General features: G+C 35.1%; 1 protein-coding gene across 2 annotated transcripts in view; it reads right to left on the bottom strand.

Annotated features, from left to right (window-relative positions):
* Positions 1-17,679, bottom strand: part of smarcal1 (SWI/SNF related, matrix associated, actin dependent regulator of chromatin, subfamily a-like 1) — an 89,160-nt gene that overhangs the window by 5,692 nt on the left and 65,789 nt on the right. For both annotated transcript variants that reach the window (XM_039756334.1, XM_039756335.1), the window contains 7 exons: positions 15,623-15,688; positions 10,487-10,627; positions 10,131-10,349; positions 8,025-8,095; positions 7,357-7,459; positions 3,480-3,662; positions 854-954 (listed from right to left, as the gene is read on the bottom strand). In XM_039756334.1, coding sequence (XP_039612268.1) covers positions 854-954; positions 3,480-3,662; positions 7,357-7,459; positions 8,025-8,095; positions 10,131-10,349; positions 10,487-10,627; positions 15,623-15,688 — 884 coding nt within the window. The remainder of the gene's footprint in view (positions 1-853; positions 955-3,479; positions 3,663-7,356; positions 7,460-8,024; positions 8,096-10,130; positions 10,350-10,486; positions 10,628-15,622; positions 15,689-17,679) is intronic.

Here is a 17,679-nt window from a genome sequence, read left to right as displayed (position 1 = left end):
AAGAAAGCCAGATGAAGGCAGCGTGTGTATCTTTACTTCTATATGATGTACCTCACCGCACACTTGTGAATCACTACTCTGGCTTGCCTTCAACACTCTTCAGTCTTTTGCCTTCATTATGAAGCTTTCTTCTCTCACCAAGACAAGGGCTATTTATCCTCAGAGTCACTTAAACCTGATAATCCACTAAATTCATCAATAGATTGAGACTTTTCAAGTAATATTTACATCTGTGCAAACTTTGGCTTGTACTTGCAAAGGAGGAAAGGTTTTTGATAATAACGACAGCTTCCATAAGTCATATAAATAAAACAGCCTTCTCAAATACGATTAATGCAGGTTTGGGAATGTTAAACTGTAAAACGCGTCAAATTTGGTACACAAAGCTTGGTAGAGCACTGAAGAAAAATATTCTTATTTCAAGAAAATGAGAAAAGGGCTAAATAGAGTTCTTGGAGCTAAACATGTACTAATAAAATGATTTTCAGCTTCTATACACTTTTAACAATTTTAAGAAAGAAGCCATTATCATTGAATTAACATGGACTCAGAATGAAAAGCATTTATAAAAGAAGGTAAATCTTCTATAGACATTTTATCATGTTTTACTCTGCCTCACAGAAACCTCAATTTATTCTGCTTGATAATACATTACAGAGAATTTATGAAATTATATATTATAAGAAGCTACATGTAAAGAAAAAAAACACAACCACAACACATTGGCTTTGAACAGAGAAGACAGCATCCTGCAAGAGTATCGGGGTAAGAAACATACGAAGGTACAGACAGCACTACTGTACATGGAAAGACGGCCTGACAGTGCCGCACATAAAGCAGTAGCTTATCTTACCACAAATAATCATCTGCTGTTCCTTTAGCGACAAGATAATGAATATTAACATTGCTGGTTTGCCCTATTCGATGAACACGATCCTCAGCTTGGATTAAAACCTGAAAATTAACAGCAAATGATTTAGTGATTTATCCATTAATGAATATGTTGATTTAATCATTAATAAATAAAGTCAGAGTGAGAAGCACTTTGAATAAACTGTGCATGCTAATAAACATGATAGATTTTTAAGTCTGAATATTTGAAATGCATAGTTTGTTAACAGTAAAATACGTAAATATGTAAACACAGTAAATATGGTTAATTCAGGCTTATGGGAAGCAGGAGTACATTCTGGCATCACTACATGCAAAGCAGGAAATACTCTGAACGGGATGATACTTCTGTTGCAAAAGTCAAACACAGCCTTTACAGAATCTCTCTCTTTCCTTAGCAATAATGTTAACATTTCACCTCTAGCTTGTTACTATACAGTTTTAAATGGATTTTTAAATTGAAGAGATACTGTTGTCATTACAGACCAGAGCCTCAGCATGTCTCATGTGCCTTTCTGACAAGCTTGGAACTTCAAGGATCCAATGGCTACCTTATGTCTACAACATCTGAGAAAAGTAAAGTGGGATACGGTAAATGGTCCACAATCACTGCTACCCAAGGAGCCCTCTTACGCCTTATCGAAGGAGTAGCTCATCTGAGGTTGAAAGGGTGAAGATCTGGAGTGAGGAATGTTTAATGGCCTTTATATAAGTGGAAAGAACTGTCACATCTCATGGCAACTCATGACGAGTTCAGGTACTGTGACATTTTAGGTACTTTGGAAAATCGGATTAAACTTTTAGATAGAGAGAACTGTCCCTGTGTTGGGGGATTTGGCCTTTTACATCAGAAACACAAAAAGAAAGAAAATTAAAAAGAAAGAAAACTTCTGATTTGGCTGACACAGTCACATGGAGGCATGCATTACAAACTCTAGGTGGTCCAGAGTCCCATAACTGATTCTGCCCTTTTAATTAGTTTGTTGATTCGGTGGGTTAATTCTTGAAGTGAGCAGTGTAGAAATTTGCACACTGACCATCACAGCGCTCTAGAATACAGTATGTGAAGGATGCCATTACCCACATTAAACAAATGCAGTCACCTTTTTTATTTTATTTTTTACCCCAGACACTATTTTAATGCTTGACTGGTTTTATCTGATAAAGTCAGACTGAGTGTGGAACTAGAGATTTATGTGAATGAGCAATAGTGAAAAAAGTGACCATGTTATACTTCAAATTAAATGTGTGATCCAGAAATTAAAATGCTGACTGAATTCATCCATGTTGCAGTCTACGGAGATAAGTTACATCATCCTGGCTAAGTCAGCAAAAGAAAGGATTCATTATTACTAATATTCTAGTGATGAATCATCTAACAAGCTGGGCCGGCTCTTTTAAAATGTTAATGCCTGTAAACCTGTGGTACCACTGGGCAGGTCTGATCTCATCTCACTACCACCTAGAAGTCTGTGATTGACAGCAGTAGCTCTTTTTTATCCAAGCCAGAAGTTCTTGTGTGTGTTTGGGGGGTTGTTGTTTATTACAATATTAAAATTTTTCTTCAGCTTTCATAAAGTTTTTATTTTCCCCATTGGAACAATTAATGCATGATCTATGTATATATATATCTCATAGCAGTCCGAAAACAAAAATATTTGGGAATATAGGAGAAAAACTCATGCCAATACAGGGGTAATTTGCAAACTCCACACATAATGCTTGGTATAAATATAAGATTACAAGTTTATTTTTTTAAAAAGATCGTGACATCGTTATCAACAAGCAACAACCAAAATGCTTAAAGTTGCCTCAGCACTAAACGCCAGGCTCTGTTTTACACAAATGACACAGACTTTATCTATTTTCCCTTTTTTTACTTTCTTTTATATGAAGTATGGGAACATATGTATTATAAATTGTCCAAAAATTCGACCTCAAGATTTTGATGAATCTTGACGTTTTAGACCTCGTCCGAATTATGTCTGCGTGTCTATGTGTGTATGCATGTAAACACAATAACTTAAGAATGCTTTGAAGGAGGTCAACCAAGTTTTGCATACATATATTACATTCAAAACTGAAGTTTGTCAACTTTTGGGCCACATCTGCTATCCAGAAATTGTACTTTACCTGAAAATTAATACAGTAGCAAGAAACCATAAAATTATCAAAAATAACATCTTACACCTACACATATAATAATATGACCATTTTTTTTCGGTTTACCCATATGAATGACTCCTCTGTATGTCTGAGGTCACTCCCAAACACTTATGTTTAAAGTATGTGAAGGTGGATTTGGTGGCCAGGAGGGGACATTAAAATCAAACTACTACAGGTGTACATTTGTAACATTATCAAAACAGGTATCTTTGGTCTGAACACTTGGAAACTGGATTTTAACAGTTTAATATTAACCAGTGTTTGTTACATATTCATTTTAGATTACATTACAAAAAATTAGCTAGCAAGACAAAATGATTATTGAGGGAGGGAGATTCCATTGTGAGTTGCCTTAACATGGTAAAAGTACATGAACTTTTACTTTTATAATGAACAGTGGAAAAAATAAAGGCAGCACCTACCCCTGGGTTCCAAAATAGTTCTGCAAAGACAACTAGATCAGCAGACGAGAGTGTCAGGCCCATGTTTGCTGCAGTGATGGACAGAATTGCCACACAGCTACTCTCCAAAAAATTGAATTGCTCACAAAGAGCTTGTCGATCAGCAGAGGAAGTAGAGCCATCAATTCGAATATAATTTAAACCCTAAAAATTTGCATAATACACACAAATAAATAAAAGGTACAACAATCAAAGAAAAACATCATCATGGACACTAATCACTATATAGATTATTGGTATAGTCCTTAAAATATGAACAGAAATTTATTAAAAGAAAATATTTAACATGAATTAACAATCCAGTTCTCGTAACCTGAAGTTGATGAGTCATTAGGTTTGATGTGCTCATCAGGCTCAAACTCGTGTAGTGTGCCACTGACCTCAGAAGTTGAGGCAGGGCAATCCTTCCTGGGAGAACTTACTACTGTCCCAAACTTTGAACATTTGAAAAATGTGCCTCTTACTTGGCGGGTAAAACCACAGGGCCATAGTAATAGCTGTGTACGCCTTTCCTATATTTTCTGAGTAGCGTTTTTTTTTTTTTTCAGGTATTTCATTTCATTGTTGTATGACGTACCTCTAGAACACACAATTTTTTGCTAATGTCATGCCAACTGTAGGGTTCAGAGTTCTTTTTATATCTACAGGCCAGGCCTGTTTGTTAACCTAATTATCAAAACAGATTACCTTATTTATCTTATTTATGTTTTTGTTTTTTTGGCAAATTTGATCACCATGAGCTCCAAAAAAAAAAATGAAACTACCTACAAATGTTGGTGCTATTTTTTCTCAAATTATCCTCCAAATACTATTACAACTTATGAGAAATTCTGACAAAATACACTGTATAAAGTAAGCAATAATGGAGATAAATCAAGACTTTATCTGTAAACTTTGCTTTGTGTAACAATATGATGATTACTTACACACAAGATCAGCTCCTACCTATTGGGACTGGACTTAATTTATCCTCAACCGATCAAGGACACTTACATACAGATTCGCTACTTATGATCCCTCTGACTGTAGACTCAGTATTTCCAGTCAAGTAACTAGCACCTGAAGTGGAAGAGGAGGAAACACGCAGGGTCTCTTTGTGCGGTTCAGGAGCCACGCTTTTCAAGCGCCTCTTTCCAGTCTAGTTTTATCTAACGTCAGATCACTGAGGAACAAAACAGACAAACTTAATCTTCTTCTCTCAATAAGAAAGGATTACTTTCTCTCTTTAGTGTATTGCTTTGTGAAGACATGAGTTAATGCATTAATCTCTGACTGGGTTTCTGCTTTACAGAGCAGATAGGGATGCTGATCGTTGCAACAAGTCAAAAGGCGATGCAGTCTGCTTTTACATTAATTAAAACGGGTGTAGTGACATTTCCATATTATCGAAGCACTGCTCTGGCAATCTGGAATTATTCGCTATTAACTGTAACCCATTCTATTCACTTGAGAATTTTCAACAATAATTCTCATTGAAGTTTACATCTGCCCTGAGGCAAACGTGAATGACGCGCAGCAGCAGTTGGCAGACTACATCACTAGTTGGAAGCACAGTTCTGTAAACTCTCCGATTATAGTGATAGGCGATTTTAATAATATAAACCTAACCCGTCAAGTTTCCCAGGCACAAAATGCTTGCTAAATGCCTCACCAGGGACGGGAAAATTTTGGATCACTGCTACTGGGCTTTACCTCACGTGCCACTGGGTAATTCTGACCATGTCATGCTACAGTTGCTACCATCTTATAAACAAAGGCTAAAATTAATTAATGAGTCAATTTAATCATTTTAAGACTGTTTGGACTGCACTGATTGGGATGATTTCAAAAATGCTTGTGAAAACATTCATGAGCTGACTGACACTATTATTTCTTGAATCAGTTTATGTGAAGAGGTTTGCATTCCCAACAAAACTAATGTGATGTTCGGCAATGGAAAGCGGTGGTTCATCAAAGAACTAAGAACTCTACTGCAGACAAAAGAAAAAGCCCATAAAACTGGTGACAGGAATGCCTACAGTCAGGCCAGGGATAGGCTAAAAAATGCAATCAGATATGCTAAATGGAATCACAAAAATAAACTGGAATTTCACTGTTCAGCAAACAATAGCTTGTCTGTATGGAGAAGCCTTCAGTCTGTTACAAATTACAAAAATGCATCTCCTAGTGCTTACTCAGATTTATCCCTCCCTTATAAACTTAACCAGTTTTACGGCAGATATGAACAACAAGGTGCTCTTATCTACAATCCCTTTGCTCCTCCACTTCTGAAGTCATTTTGACACCAACTGCTTCTTCACAAAAGCCTAACCCCTCTTCTTCCTCTGGAATTTCTGGAAACTATGTGCAACACAGAACTGCCAAAAGTCTTAGCTGGTCCTAATTTGGTCTTAACTGCAACTATCAAACACAGGCAGGCTGCTTGCTCCCTCTCTTCAGAGAGATCTTTAACCAGTTTCATGCACAGTGTGCTGTACCAGATTGCTTTAAATCCTCTGTTATGTTTCCTGTTCACAATAGTGATAAAATAAGCTGCCTCAATGATTACAGGACTAATGCTCTAACATTAGTTCTAATGAAAATATCTGAAATGCTTGTTCCAACCTATCTGAAGTCTGTTACTACTACTGAACTTGACCCTCTTCGGTTTGCATATTGAGCAAATATATATGTGGACGATGCCAGTAAAATGGGTCTTCACTTCGTGCTCCAGCATCTGAACAGTAAAGGACCTTATGCCAGAATACTTTTTGTAAACTTCAGTTCAGCTTTTAACACCATTGTCCCTGAGCTATTGTTAACTAAACTTCTGCAAACTAAACTGAATCCTTCAATCTTTAAATGGATTTACAGCTTCCCAATAAAAACAATACGTTCATGTGGGCTCCCTCCTCACAGACTGTCTCCATACGAGCACAGGTGCTCCTCAAAGCTATATACCCAGCACCCCAACCATTGCCTGTACACCAATGACTGTAGGTCCACTGATCCTTCAATAAAAATGATTAAGTTCATTGATGACACCACCATTATTTGAAAAGGGGTGTCTCATGTTGTGCTACCAACAACCTAGTGCTCAATACCATCTAAGACAGTGGAAATGGTAATTGACTTTTGCAAACAGCAGTTACAACCTCTCCCACTAGAAATGAATGAGTCTGCAGTCAATAAGATGAAATCCATCATATTTTTGGAAACAACTATCATAAATGCTCTCAGCTGGGACACTTACATCACTAAGAAGGCTCAGCAGTGGTTACACCAACTAAAGAAATCAAATAATTCCCAGGCAATCCTAGTTCAATTTTTACAAAGCCATAATTGAAAGTGGTATCAAATTCTCCACTGTTGTCTGGTTTGGTTCAGTAATGACACACTCCAAAAATAAATCACAGCATGCTGTGAGGTTTGCTGAGAAAATACTTAGCTGTGCTCCTCCATCTGTATACATCTCGTGTCACTAACCATGTCAAAAGGATCACCATGGACTCTCACCCAGCTCATCACTTATTCCAAAAACTCTTCTCTGGTAAACACTTCAGGTTAATTAAAAATAAAACTAACAGACAACTCAACAGTTTCTTTCCCAGAGCCATAGCCCTCTCTGAAATAGTCTGTCTTCTTTGTATACTTATGGTGTTCTATGATATACTGTAAGAAGGCTTGTGTGTGCACATTATAGACATGTGTGTGTGTGCACACGTGTATACACACTACACACTTTCACATCTTCTTTATAAGTGTACCATTCTACAACTTTGTATGAAGTTTTTCTTTTTCGCTTATGCTATTTATGTTATTTTTATTTGACGTCATGATTCTGATTAAGCATTCTCACCTTATCTTTGAGCTCTTTACACATATTATCCAACATTATCTTGTGATGAGCAAACACCAAAAATTTCTCCCGTCCACTCTCAAGCAAGTCAAATAAATATTCCCTAAAGAAAGAAAAAGGCACATTCCGTAAATGATCCTTTGAACACAGTATAAATTTTTGTATCACACTTTTTCTCCACCTTGAGTTACAACACAAACATACTGTACTTCATTCCATGGTGACAGCTTTACATTACTATAGAAAACTGGCAGAATTTGTTAGGTTGAGAAAACTTTTAAGGAAATGTTTGTGAATTACCTACGTTAAGTGTTAAACACAAAAGCATTTTTAAACAGCAGTTCTCTTGTGTATAAGGTATAACAATCAAAATCTTCATGAAAAGTACTATTCTTCACATGTTTTTATAATTACAATTTTTTATATATGTATTTAATAAATGTAATTTTTAAACCACACAGCCATCAATCAAATTTCCTTAAATGTTTAAAATTTACTTTCACCTGGAATTTTCATTTTTTCTCTTTCTCTATTGATTTCCAATATTTACCATACTCTGCAATATCACAGATGAATAAAAATGTGTTTAATTATTAATGCAGAGCTCAACATCAAATATTCAGCCAAAGGAGACATAAAACATTAAGGGAAACTGAAATGTAACTTACACAGCTGCTCTGACTTTAGCTTCAGCAGTTTTGTTGTAGAAAACCAAAAGTGCTTCCTTCTCTTGGAGTTTCTTTGAAAACATAAGAGAAAAGATGCTGTACCGGCTGTGATCACACATATTCTTTATATATTTGTTTACAGTGGCAAACACTAATGAATATTCCTCAGTAACATCGTCAACATTTATTTCTACAGTACATTTTCACACAAAGGATATAACTCAAAGTGCTTTACAGGATGTTCAAAGGAAAAGTAAGAACAACAGAAAAACAAAGTAGTTATGATTAGTAACGAATTAATAATAAAAAAATCAATACAGGCTTACATAAAAGTAAATATATAATTAGCAGATAGGGAGAATCCTTATATATATTATCGTTTTCCATGTCCCCAAAGTTAAATACAATGATAAGATCAGGTGGCCGAGAGGACAGGAAGGAAAAAACGAAAAATAAATAAAAGCAATAATTATATTGAGAAGTAATGTTAATAATAATGCAATTTATTTGTAATTAGGCAAAAATATATAATATATATATATATAATTTAAATGGTCTGGACAACTGGAAGGTTTTATAAAAGAATTTTCATTATAAAGTAAATAATGATAATAAAGTATATTCAGGGTAAGTTTGCATTAAAGACTATATACACTGTACAAGGAAAGGTGAATACAATTTTTATCTGAATATTAAGATTTGCTTATGCATAAGCTCTGAAAATTACACATAAAGAACCACTGTTCAATATTTCATTATGTGTTCACTATAAAATCCATCCATCCATTATCCAACCCGCTATATCTTAACTACAGGGTCACGGGAGTTTACTGGAAGCAATCCCAGCCAACACAGGGCGCAAGGCAGGAAACAAACCCCGGGCAGGGCATCAGCCCACCGCAGGGCACACACACACACACACACACACACACCAAGCACATATTAGGGACAATTTAGAATCGCCAATGCACCTAACCTGCATGTCTTTAGACTGTGGGAGGAAACCGGAATACCTGGAGGAAACCCACACAGACACAGAGAACATACAAACTCCACGCAGGGAGGACCCGGGAAGCAAACCCAGGTCTCCTAACTGCGAGGCACACTATAAAATTCTGGAAAAAAAAATGTTTAAAACCACATTACTTATAATATGATGGAAATATTAATATAAACATTTCTGTTCTTGGGCGGTGCGTTGGCGCAGTGGGTAGCGCTGCTGCCTCGCAGTTAGAAGACCTGGGTTCGCTTCCTGGGTCATCCCTGCATGGAGTTTGCATGTTCTCCCTGTGTCAGCTTGGGTTTCCTCCGGGTGCTCCGGTTTCCTCCCACAGTCATAGTTCTAAATTGTCCCTAGTGTGTGCTTGGTGTGTGTTTGTGTGTGTGAGCGCGCCCTGTGGTGGGCTGGCACCCTGCCCAGGGTTTGTTTCCTGCCTTGCGCCCTGTGTTGGCTGGGTTTGCCTCCAGTGGACCCCCGTGAACCTGTAATTAGGATATAGCAGATTGGATAATGGATGGACGGATGGATTTCTGTTCTTGAGTCCCTTTTTCATTAATAACAGTTTCCTAAAAGATGAAATAAATATTTATTTTTTACATGAATACCTCGTTGATAATATTTTTGAACTCACAGAAAGAGCTAAGCAAGACACACATGGAAGACAACACATCAAGCCATCTGCTTCCTGAGTTAGGAATATTTAGGGGCTTTTAGCGTTTGAGAGTGACATGGAGCAAAAGGGAACCTAGCACCTGGATTAATAATGAAATTTTAGAATTTTACTGTCACTTTGCCTTCCAACTTCAAACAATAATGCTGATACATGAACACAAGAAAGGTAATGTTCTTAGGAAAGATTATGGACTTCTGCAAGAAAGTCAAAAGCCATGCTTAATTTTGCACATCAAAATGTTGCGCTGATTCTCCAAATCAATCCCTAAACAAGCAACAAAATATTAATTTTATACAAATATATGTTATATTAGAACAGCAGTGTTAGAAAAAAGTGAAGTTTTTATAACTGGTCTAAATCTCCGAAAACGTTCATTTAGTCATATCAAAAGTAGATGTACTGCTCTTAACATGCCTTTGGCAAGTAAACCTACATTTTTGTGTCCTTTCTCCATTTCCTTAGCACAAGCAGCCAAAGCTGCTTTGGTCTTTGCAGTTATCCCATCAGGTGAGACAATCACCACTTTACGCTGCTTTGCGGGTAGCTGGGAAAGGACATCACTTTTGAGACGACGTAACATCAGTGACTCTTCCAGAAGCAATTTTAGTTCATTCAAATTTGAGGATCCTGAGTAATCCCAGCCCCAAGGTAACTACAAACCAGAAAATAAAAATTGTATCAAGTAAATGGTATGAATTGTTAAACATATTCTGCATCTGTGTCATGTTTAGAGGTACATTTAAATTATTTGGCTTAATTTTATGTGCACAAAGGGTTAAAAAAACATACCTGTTTAGCATCACAATAACGTGCTCCAAAATCATGGAAACGTGGGAAGAATGATTGACGCACAGCAGTAATCTGGGTATACAGCTCTGCAGGTCTTGACATGGCAGGTGTACCAGAAAGAAGGATAACTCTTTTTGCTGCCTAGGATTAATAATGCATACAAATGGTTATTAAAAAAAAAAAAAAAATTCTACAAGCAAAAATCTGAACTACAATCAAGTGTACTGGATCTCAAATGTGGTACTTGCACACCAAGAGTCCACTAGAGAATATGTGAAAATTATTTGCAGTGGTGGAGTAAAAATGTATTCATTCTTTCCTTTAAAATGCTGTTCTATTTATTCTCTCCACTCATTCAGGGTTTTATTAGGTAATTCATAACACATGTACTCCTTCTAATTCACAGGTTTGTGGTTCTCTGGAACTGTACATTTGAACCACCTAGATTTTCCATGTGCCAGTTTTCAAGAAAATGGAGCGTTATTGTACTCATCAGCACAGCCTGTAAATCTACCAGTACCACTTTATTAACCCATAAACACCAGTTAAAGAATGTTTCAGAATATTCACATACAGAATTTCAAAACTGAATATTAGAGTACTTCAGGTAGGACTGAATACTCAGGTTACACGAGGAGGTATACAATTTATAGAAATGAAGCACACAATAAACAGCCCACTGTCATGGAATAATCTACATTTTAAGGCAATGTAACTGAGTGTGTATCCCAAAAGTTATTATTTTGCTCAAAGTGAAGAAGATGCATTTCATTTTCAGCTCTGTTTTGTCTTGGTAGAGTTCTACAGTATATTACTCTACTTTCTCCTTTTGTATTCTTTAATATGTAGCCTTTGTAAGAATGCCTCAAATCCCATAGACTTACCACTGCTTATAAGGTATTGTATTTTATAACTTCTCCCCACCTTCCCTTGTACCTCTATAGCCTCGGGCAATTACATAGAGTAAAAGACATGAGTAATGTATTATTGATAACATTCATAAAATAATACCAATAAGCAAAGTACTTTTGAATATTGGCAGCCGTACAACCTGATCAATGCTGATGTGTAGCTTCAGGCGGCACACAGACTTGTTAGTTACTTAAAATGTCTCTAGTTAAGTCATCATTTTTAGATAGCTTTTTATACATGCAAGCCACTTCCTTGCAAAGACTAGTGTGCATGTAGAAAAGAACTGAAAATCTCATACTGACCTTTAAGTATTTGCACACTGCACTTTGACATTCTTTGATATCCTTCTGCTGTGAAACATTCTGACCTGTCATTGTTTACACATGTCTTAAACAACCATGATCATACACTGATAATTTCTGTATTATCTATATCTATTATTTATTTATCATATTACATATTTATGTATCAAGATTGCATACCATACATTGCATCAATGTTCATATTGCTTACTACATGTCAATATTGCAGCTACTTCCTTTTCTTGACTTTGCACAATGTCTTGTCTTGTTTGTGTTTTAATTTTAATTCTATTTTTAATTTAATTTACATTTTTTATTTGCACTTCATGTTGTTACACTGTGGACCCTGAGCTTCTCAATTTTGTCTATGTGAATACTTGTATATGGCTGAGATGACAATAAAGTTTGCTTTGACTTTCTTCAGAACAGGCCATATGCCTGTCTCAATATGGCTGCCAAATTGTGCTTCTCAGTGTGGTCTTCTTTTCAGTTCATGGTGTATGAGATGCTGCTTCATCATGATGGTGTGAGAGAGAAAGGTAGGGGTAAAGCAACCAAATGTATACATTCTTTGTCCAAATCCTTACACCAATAGGGTGTCGTGCTACAGAATGGCCTCTGATTCAAACCAATCCCAAACAGCCATACTTCAGACCAATGGGGGCTCATAATACCTTTCCCAGATAGGTAATTTGGTTTTCCTGTGGCGGCTGATTGAGAGAGTTCAGCAGAGAATCATTTGCCAAACTGGTTTTAGGCACTTCCCCCTCACTCAGACCTAAAGAATGGGCTGGGGTTCTTTAAACATGAAAGCTTCTCACCAACAAAACACTAATATTACATTGCTTTGTCTAAGTTACAAATAAAGACATACAAAATATTTATCATCAACTTATATACAAAATTTCACTCCACAACAAGGTCATCTACAAAGGCGCTACACATCTTTTAAATAATTACTCATTTGCTGCATCAGTTAAGGTAAGCTTTTGGTCTTATCAAAAACTTAAATCCTACAACTTTCAAATTATGTGAAACAGAGCATTTGCAGTCTTTTTTGTACTATGTCCCTGGCCCTCCCATAGAGAAGGTTAATGAATCTTTTGCAAAGACTGATTAAGTTTTTTTTTACCTCATCAATCAAACCAACAAGTCTTTTGTCCTAGTACTCCTTTTACTACAACTAAGGATATGCAGTTTAACCATTCTTAAAAGGCACATCATCATAACAATTTATCTTGGCAGCTTTATTATATGCTTAAGGTCAAATTCTACTGTATTTTGGAAGCATGTGCTTTTAATGAAAATAAGCAAAATACATAAAACTCATCTTTTATAGTATGTTAGAAGTTCCTCTGTTACACACAACAATACAGTAGATGGGCATACCTTTCAATCAACCAGGCCAAATGTTAATTAAAATATGTAACTGAAACTTACAATTCTGATAAAAATAACTTCACTGAAAGTAGCTGAGCCAAACAGATAACAGCAACAAACAAATATAAGAAGCCGCATTCTGTATAAAATTATACTGTGACTGTGTACCATTAAATTAACATAGTGCCAGAAGAAAGCCTAAATTAATCTAACAAATGCAGGTGAATAGAGCAGATATTTTTACTACCAGCAGCTGGGAACAGTTTAGAATTTTACAAATAAAAATAAACCACAATTTTACTACACAGTTGCTGGTAGGACTGATTTATGGAGGTCAAAAAAAAAACTTTTATTCAATGTGACTCAAAATGACATTTGCCAAAATACACACAAGTATGAACAAACATCATTAAGCTAAATATAGAACAAAATACTTTAAATTCCCTCCCTCCATTATATGTTCAATAAAAAGCAGACCCCCCACTCCAAAAAACAAAAACCCCTTTAACTACAACTGGGAAAGTGGTCTAAAATCTATATTAAAATCCAGGATACCAATTTCAGCTGACCAGCAGAAGGAAGTAAGCTCTGCTTTAAACATTTTAAATAATACAAAAAATCCCAGTAAAACACCATACTACTACCACTAACTCCTAAAAATAAAACAGAAACGCATCACCTTTTTACTTTAAGCCCTTCATCACAATGCATTTACAAAAAAAGCAAAGCAATATTCAGCCATTTATTCCTAAAAGAAAATGGCACCCACTTTGGCTACAGTTGTAACACTAAAAAAAATACCTCTGATCAATTGATAGGTAAACAGATAGATATTTCATTTGTCCCCAAGGGGAAATTAATACTGGCTTGGCTAACAGATCTGTTGTTTTCCAATGACAGGCTTAAAGGTGGGAGTACGATGGATAAAACTGTGGTCAGATCTGCCCTGTTGCGCCACAGCTTTACCTTTAAATGCATTTGACATTTAAATAAAGCAGATCCAGCCTGTTGTTTCCTTGACTGGAACAGGACGCATACTAAAAGAAGTTTTTCATTGTTCCTTTCAAAGTCGCATTTTTCAAGTTACCCCATATATGGAACTAGCAGACCTGGTGCGCTTCGCTGCAGTTGCTGTAGTTGGAATTATTATGTACCTACGTGGGAGTTATAGAGCTTCTTTATATACAACATTTTTGGCTTGTCCTCCTGCAGCAAAAATACATAAATTTTCTCTATGACTAATTCGTGAACATGTTACAAAAAAAAAAACAGAAATGGGAAAAACGGCAACACCGCCGGGAACAACAGTAAATGAGATAAAGTAGAAGTCTACCAAACACTAAATGAGATAAAGTAAAAAAGGGCAACACCGTAAAGAACAACAGTAAATGAGATAAAGTAAAAGTCTACTAAACAGTAAAGTACAAAAACGAAGTAGAAAGTAACAGTAAACTGCAACACCGCATCTACTAAACACGTAGAAACACTAAAGGAAAAAATACTATTCAGTAAGTACCGCGTCTAGTAAACAGCAAATTAGTAAAGGAGAGAGGACTAAACACTAAGGAAAAAGAAGACCGTGTCAGCTGCGGAGCTCAGGGGAGCTCAGGTCGGAGCGAAATTAAATGAATGGAATTAGGTGAATGGGAGGATAGATGATCACGTGACTCCCCCATCCGCCTTAACTCTCAATCACTCCACAAGTACAGTCTCTCGGATTCCAACTGTCCTTTATATAAATCAGTAAAGGAGAGAGGACTAAACACTTAAGGAAAAAGAATGGCAAGACCGCGTCAGCTGCGGAGCTTAGCAGGGAGCGAAATGAAGTGAATGAAATGACTTGAATGGCAGGGGAGATGATCACGTGACTCCCCCACCTGCCTTAACTCTCCATCCCTCCAGAAATACACAAACACAGTCACTCGGATCCCAACTCTCCTTTATATATATATATATATATATATATATATATATATATATATATATATATATATATATCAAAATACCAGCTTGGCAGCGGAGAAAATGTGTTAAAGAAGGAAAGAGAAAGAAAAGGAAACATTTTGAAAATAACGTAACATGATTGTCAATGTAATTGTTTTGTCACCGTTATGAGTGTCGCTGTAATATATATATATAGCAAAATAGCCGCGCTTCGCAGCGATGTCATGTGTTAAAGAAGTTATGAAAAAGAAATCTCCACTTCAGATTTTAAGTATTTTTATATCTATACCACAAACGAATCTGTAAGCTTACACCAAATGTTTACTAATACATCAGTTGTGGTTGCAATTACATCTTTAAACACATTAGCTTTTGCTTAAAAAAAAATATGTCCACTTATGTATAGGAGAAATACAGAGAACCACAACACCTCTTAAAAGAAACCCAGCAATTTACTTTTCATTCTGCTGAAAACCAGGATCAAATTATTAATTAAATCAACTAATTTTCTTGTGCAATATTATTATGATTTAAACTGCAGAAAAAAATCTTCTTGTTCTGAATTAGTACTTCAGCAATAAAAAGTAAACTATCCTACCTTTAACAAAGGCATTGCAGCTTTGTAACGTGCCGTCTTTGTGTTCTTCATGAAATGAGATTCATCCTACAAACAAAAATAATTAAGAACAAACCACTTAAATGTATTTTCATGACATAATTGTAAGACATACACTTTTAAAATATTTTACAAGTAAACCAGTCATACAGATTAACGACTGTGAATTTGTAAACCTTTTAATTTATAGCTTATAATGTCAAACATGTAACTACTACAGAAATTTTAAAAGCAAATCTACAGCTTTGCCTACTTTATAAAAAACATAAAAAAACAGAGCAATCATTATGTTCCCATATCAATACAATGTCATTTGTGCACAATATATTTAGAACTAGCAAAATACCCGCGCTTCGCAGCGGAGAAGTAGTGTGTTAAAGAAGTAATGAAAAAGAAAAGGAAACATTTTGAAAATAACGTAACATGATTGTCAATGTAATTGTTTTGTCACTGTTGTGAATGATGAGTGTTGCTGTCATATATATACACATATATATACATATATATATATACATATATATATACATATATATATATATATATATACACATATATACATATATATATATACATATATATACACATATATATATATATACATACATATATACACATATATATATATATATATATATATATATATATACATATATACATATATACATATATACACATACATATATATATATATACACATATATACATATATATATATATATATATATACATATATATATATATATATATATACATATACATATATATATATATATATACATATATACATATATATATATATATACATATATACACATATATATATACATATACATATATATACATATATATATATATATATATATACATATACATATATATATATATATATATATACATATATATATATATAAAATTTTTTATAAAAATTTTTTTTTAAAAAAATTCAGTGGGGGAAAAAATTTTTACCCCCCCGTTTTTTAAGTTTTCCAAGACAAAAAAAAATCCAAACTCTTTTAATGGTGGACAAAAAGGGGGAACTCAAAAAGGTAAAAATTTTTTAAAAAAAGAAAATTGGCTTTTTTAAAAGGGGGGTTTTAAACCCCCCCTTAAGTTCCCCCACGGGGGTTAGCCCCTTTAAATTGTCCCCCAAAAGGAAATTTTTAACGTCCCCTGAAAAAAAAAGGGGCCTGCACAGTTAAAAATAAAAACCCCATCTCCGGGAAACCCGGCTGCCCAAGGGGGGAAAAAATTTCCCCCAAAAAGGGCTAAGGCCCAAAAAATTCGAACTAGGAAAAAGGTCAATTTTGCCTTTTGGAAAAAAGGAAAAAGGGCCCCCCGGGCCCCCTGGGGTCCCCAAAGACCAAAAACCGGGGGCAATGGTTCGAGGGGTAAAAAGCCCTGAATACGGAGGGGAAAATTCCCCAAAATTTGGGGGAAACTCCCCCTTTCCCTTTAAAAAAATGGGAAAAACCCCCAACCCCCCAAAAGGGGCCCTGTCGGCCCCCTGTTTGAAAACCCCCCTTGGTTCGGGAAAAATGCGTTCATAGCCAAAATGGCCTGATTCTAATGGCTGTTTTGGGAAAAAAACCCCGCCAAAACCCCCCCCCCTTTCGGGGGTTTTTACTTTTTTTTTCTTAAAAAAAATCCTTTACAAAAAGGCCCTTTTTTTAAACCCCTTAAATCCCCTTTTAAAAATTTTTAAAAAATTTCCCCACAAATAAAAAAAAAAAAATCTAAAAAACACTTTAAATTTTTAAAATTTTATTTCCCCCAAATTTTAAAAAACCTATAAATAACTAATACACAAAAGTCCCCCTTTAATTTAAATTTTTTAAAAAAATAAAAACCCCCCTAAAATTCCAAATTTCACATTAAAAAACTTTACTTTTTTTAAAAATTTTTTCCACTTAAATTTTTTTTAATTAAAATTATTTCCCCAATAAATTTAAATAATTTCATTTTTTTTTTTAAAAATTTTTTTTTTATTTTTTTTATTGAATTCCCATGTTAAATAAACCCTAATTAAATATATGTTTAAT

Source organism: Polypterus senegalus, chromosome 6 (assembly GCF_016835505.1).
Source record: "Polypterus senegalus isolate Bchr_013 chromosome 6, ASM1683550v1, whole genome shotgun sequence".
Taxonomy (NCBI): domain Eukaryota; kingdom Metazoa; phylum Chordata; class Cladistia; order Polypteriformes; family Polypteridae; genus Polypterus; species Polypterus senegalus.
This window is presented reverse-complemented; position numbering and strand designations above follow the sequence as displayed.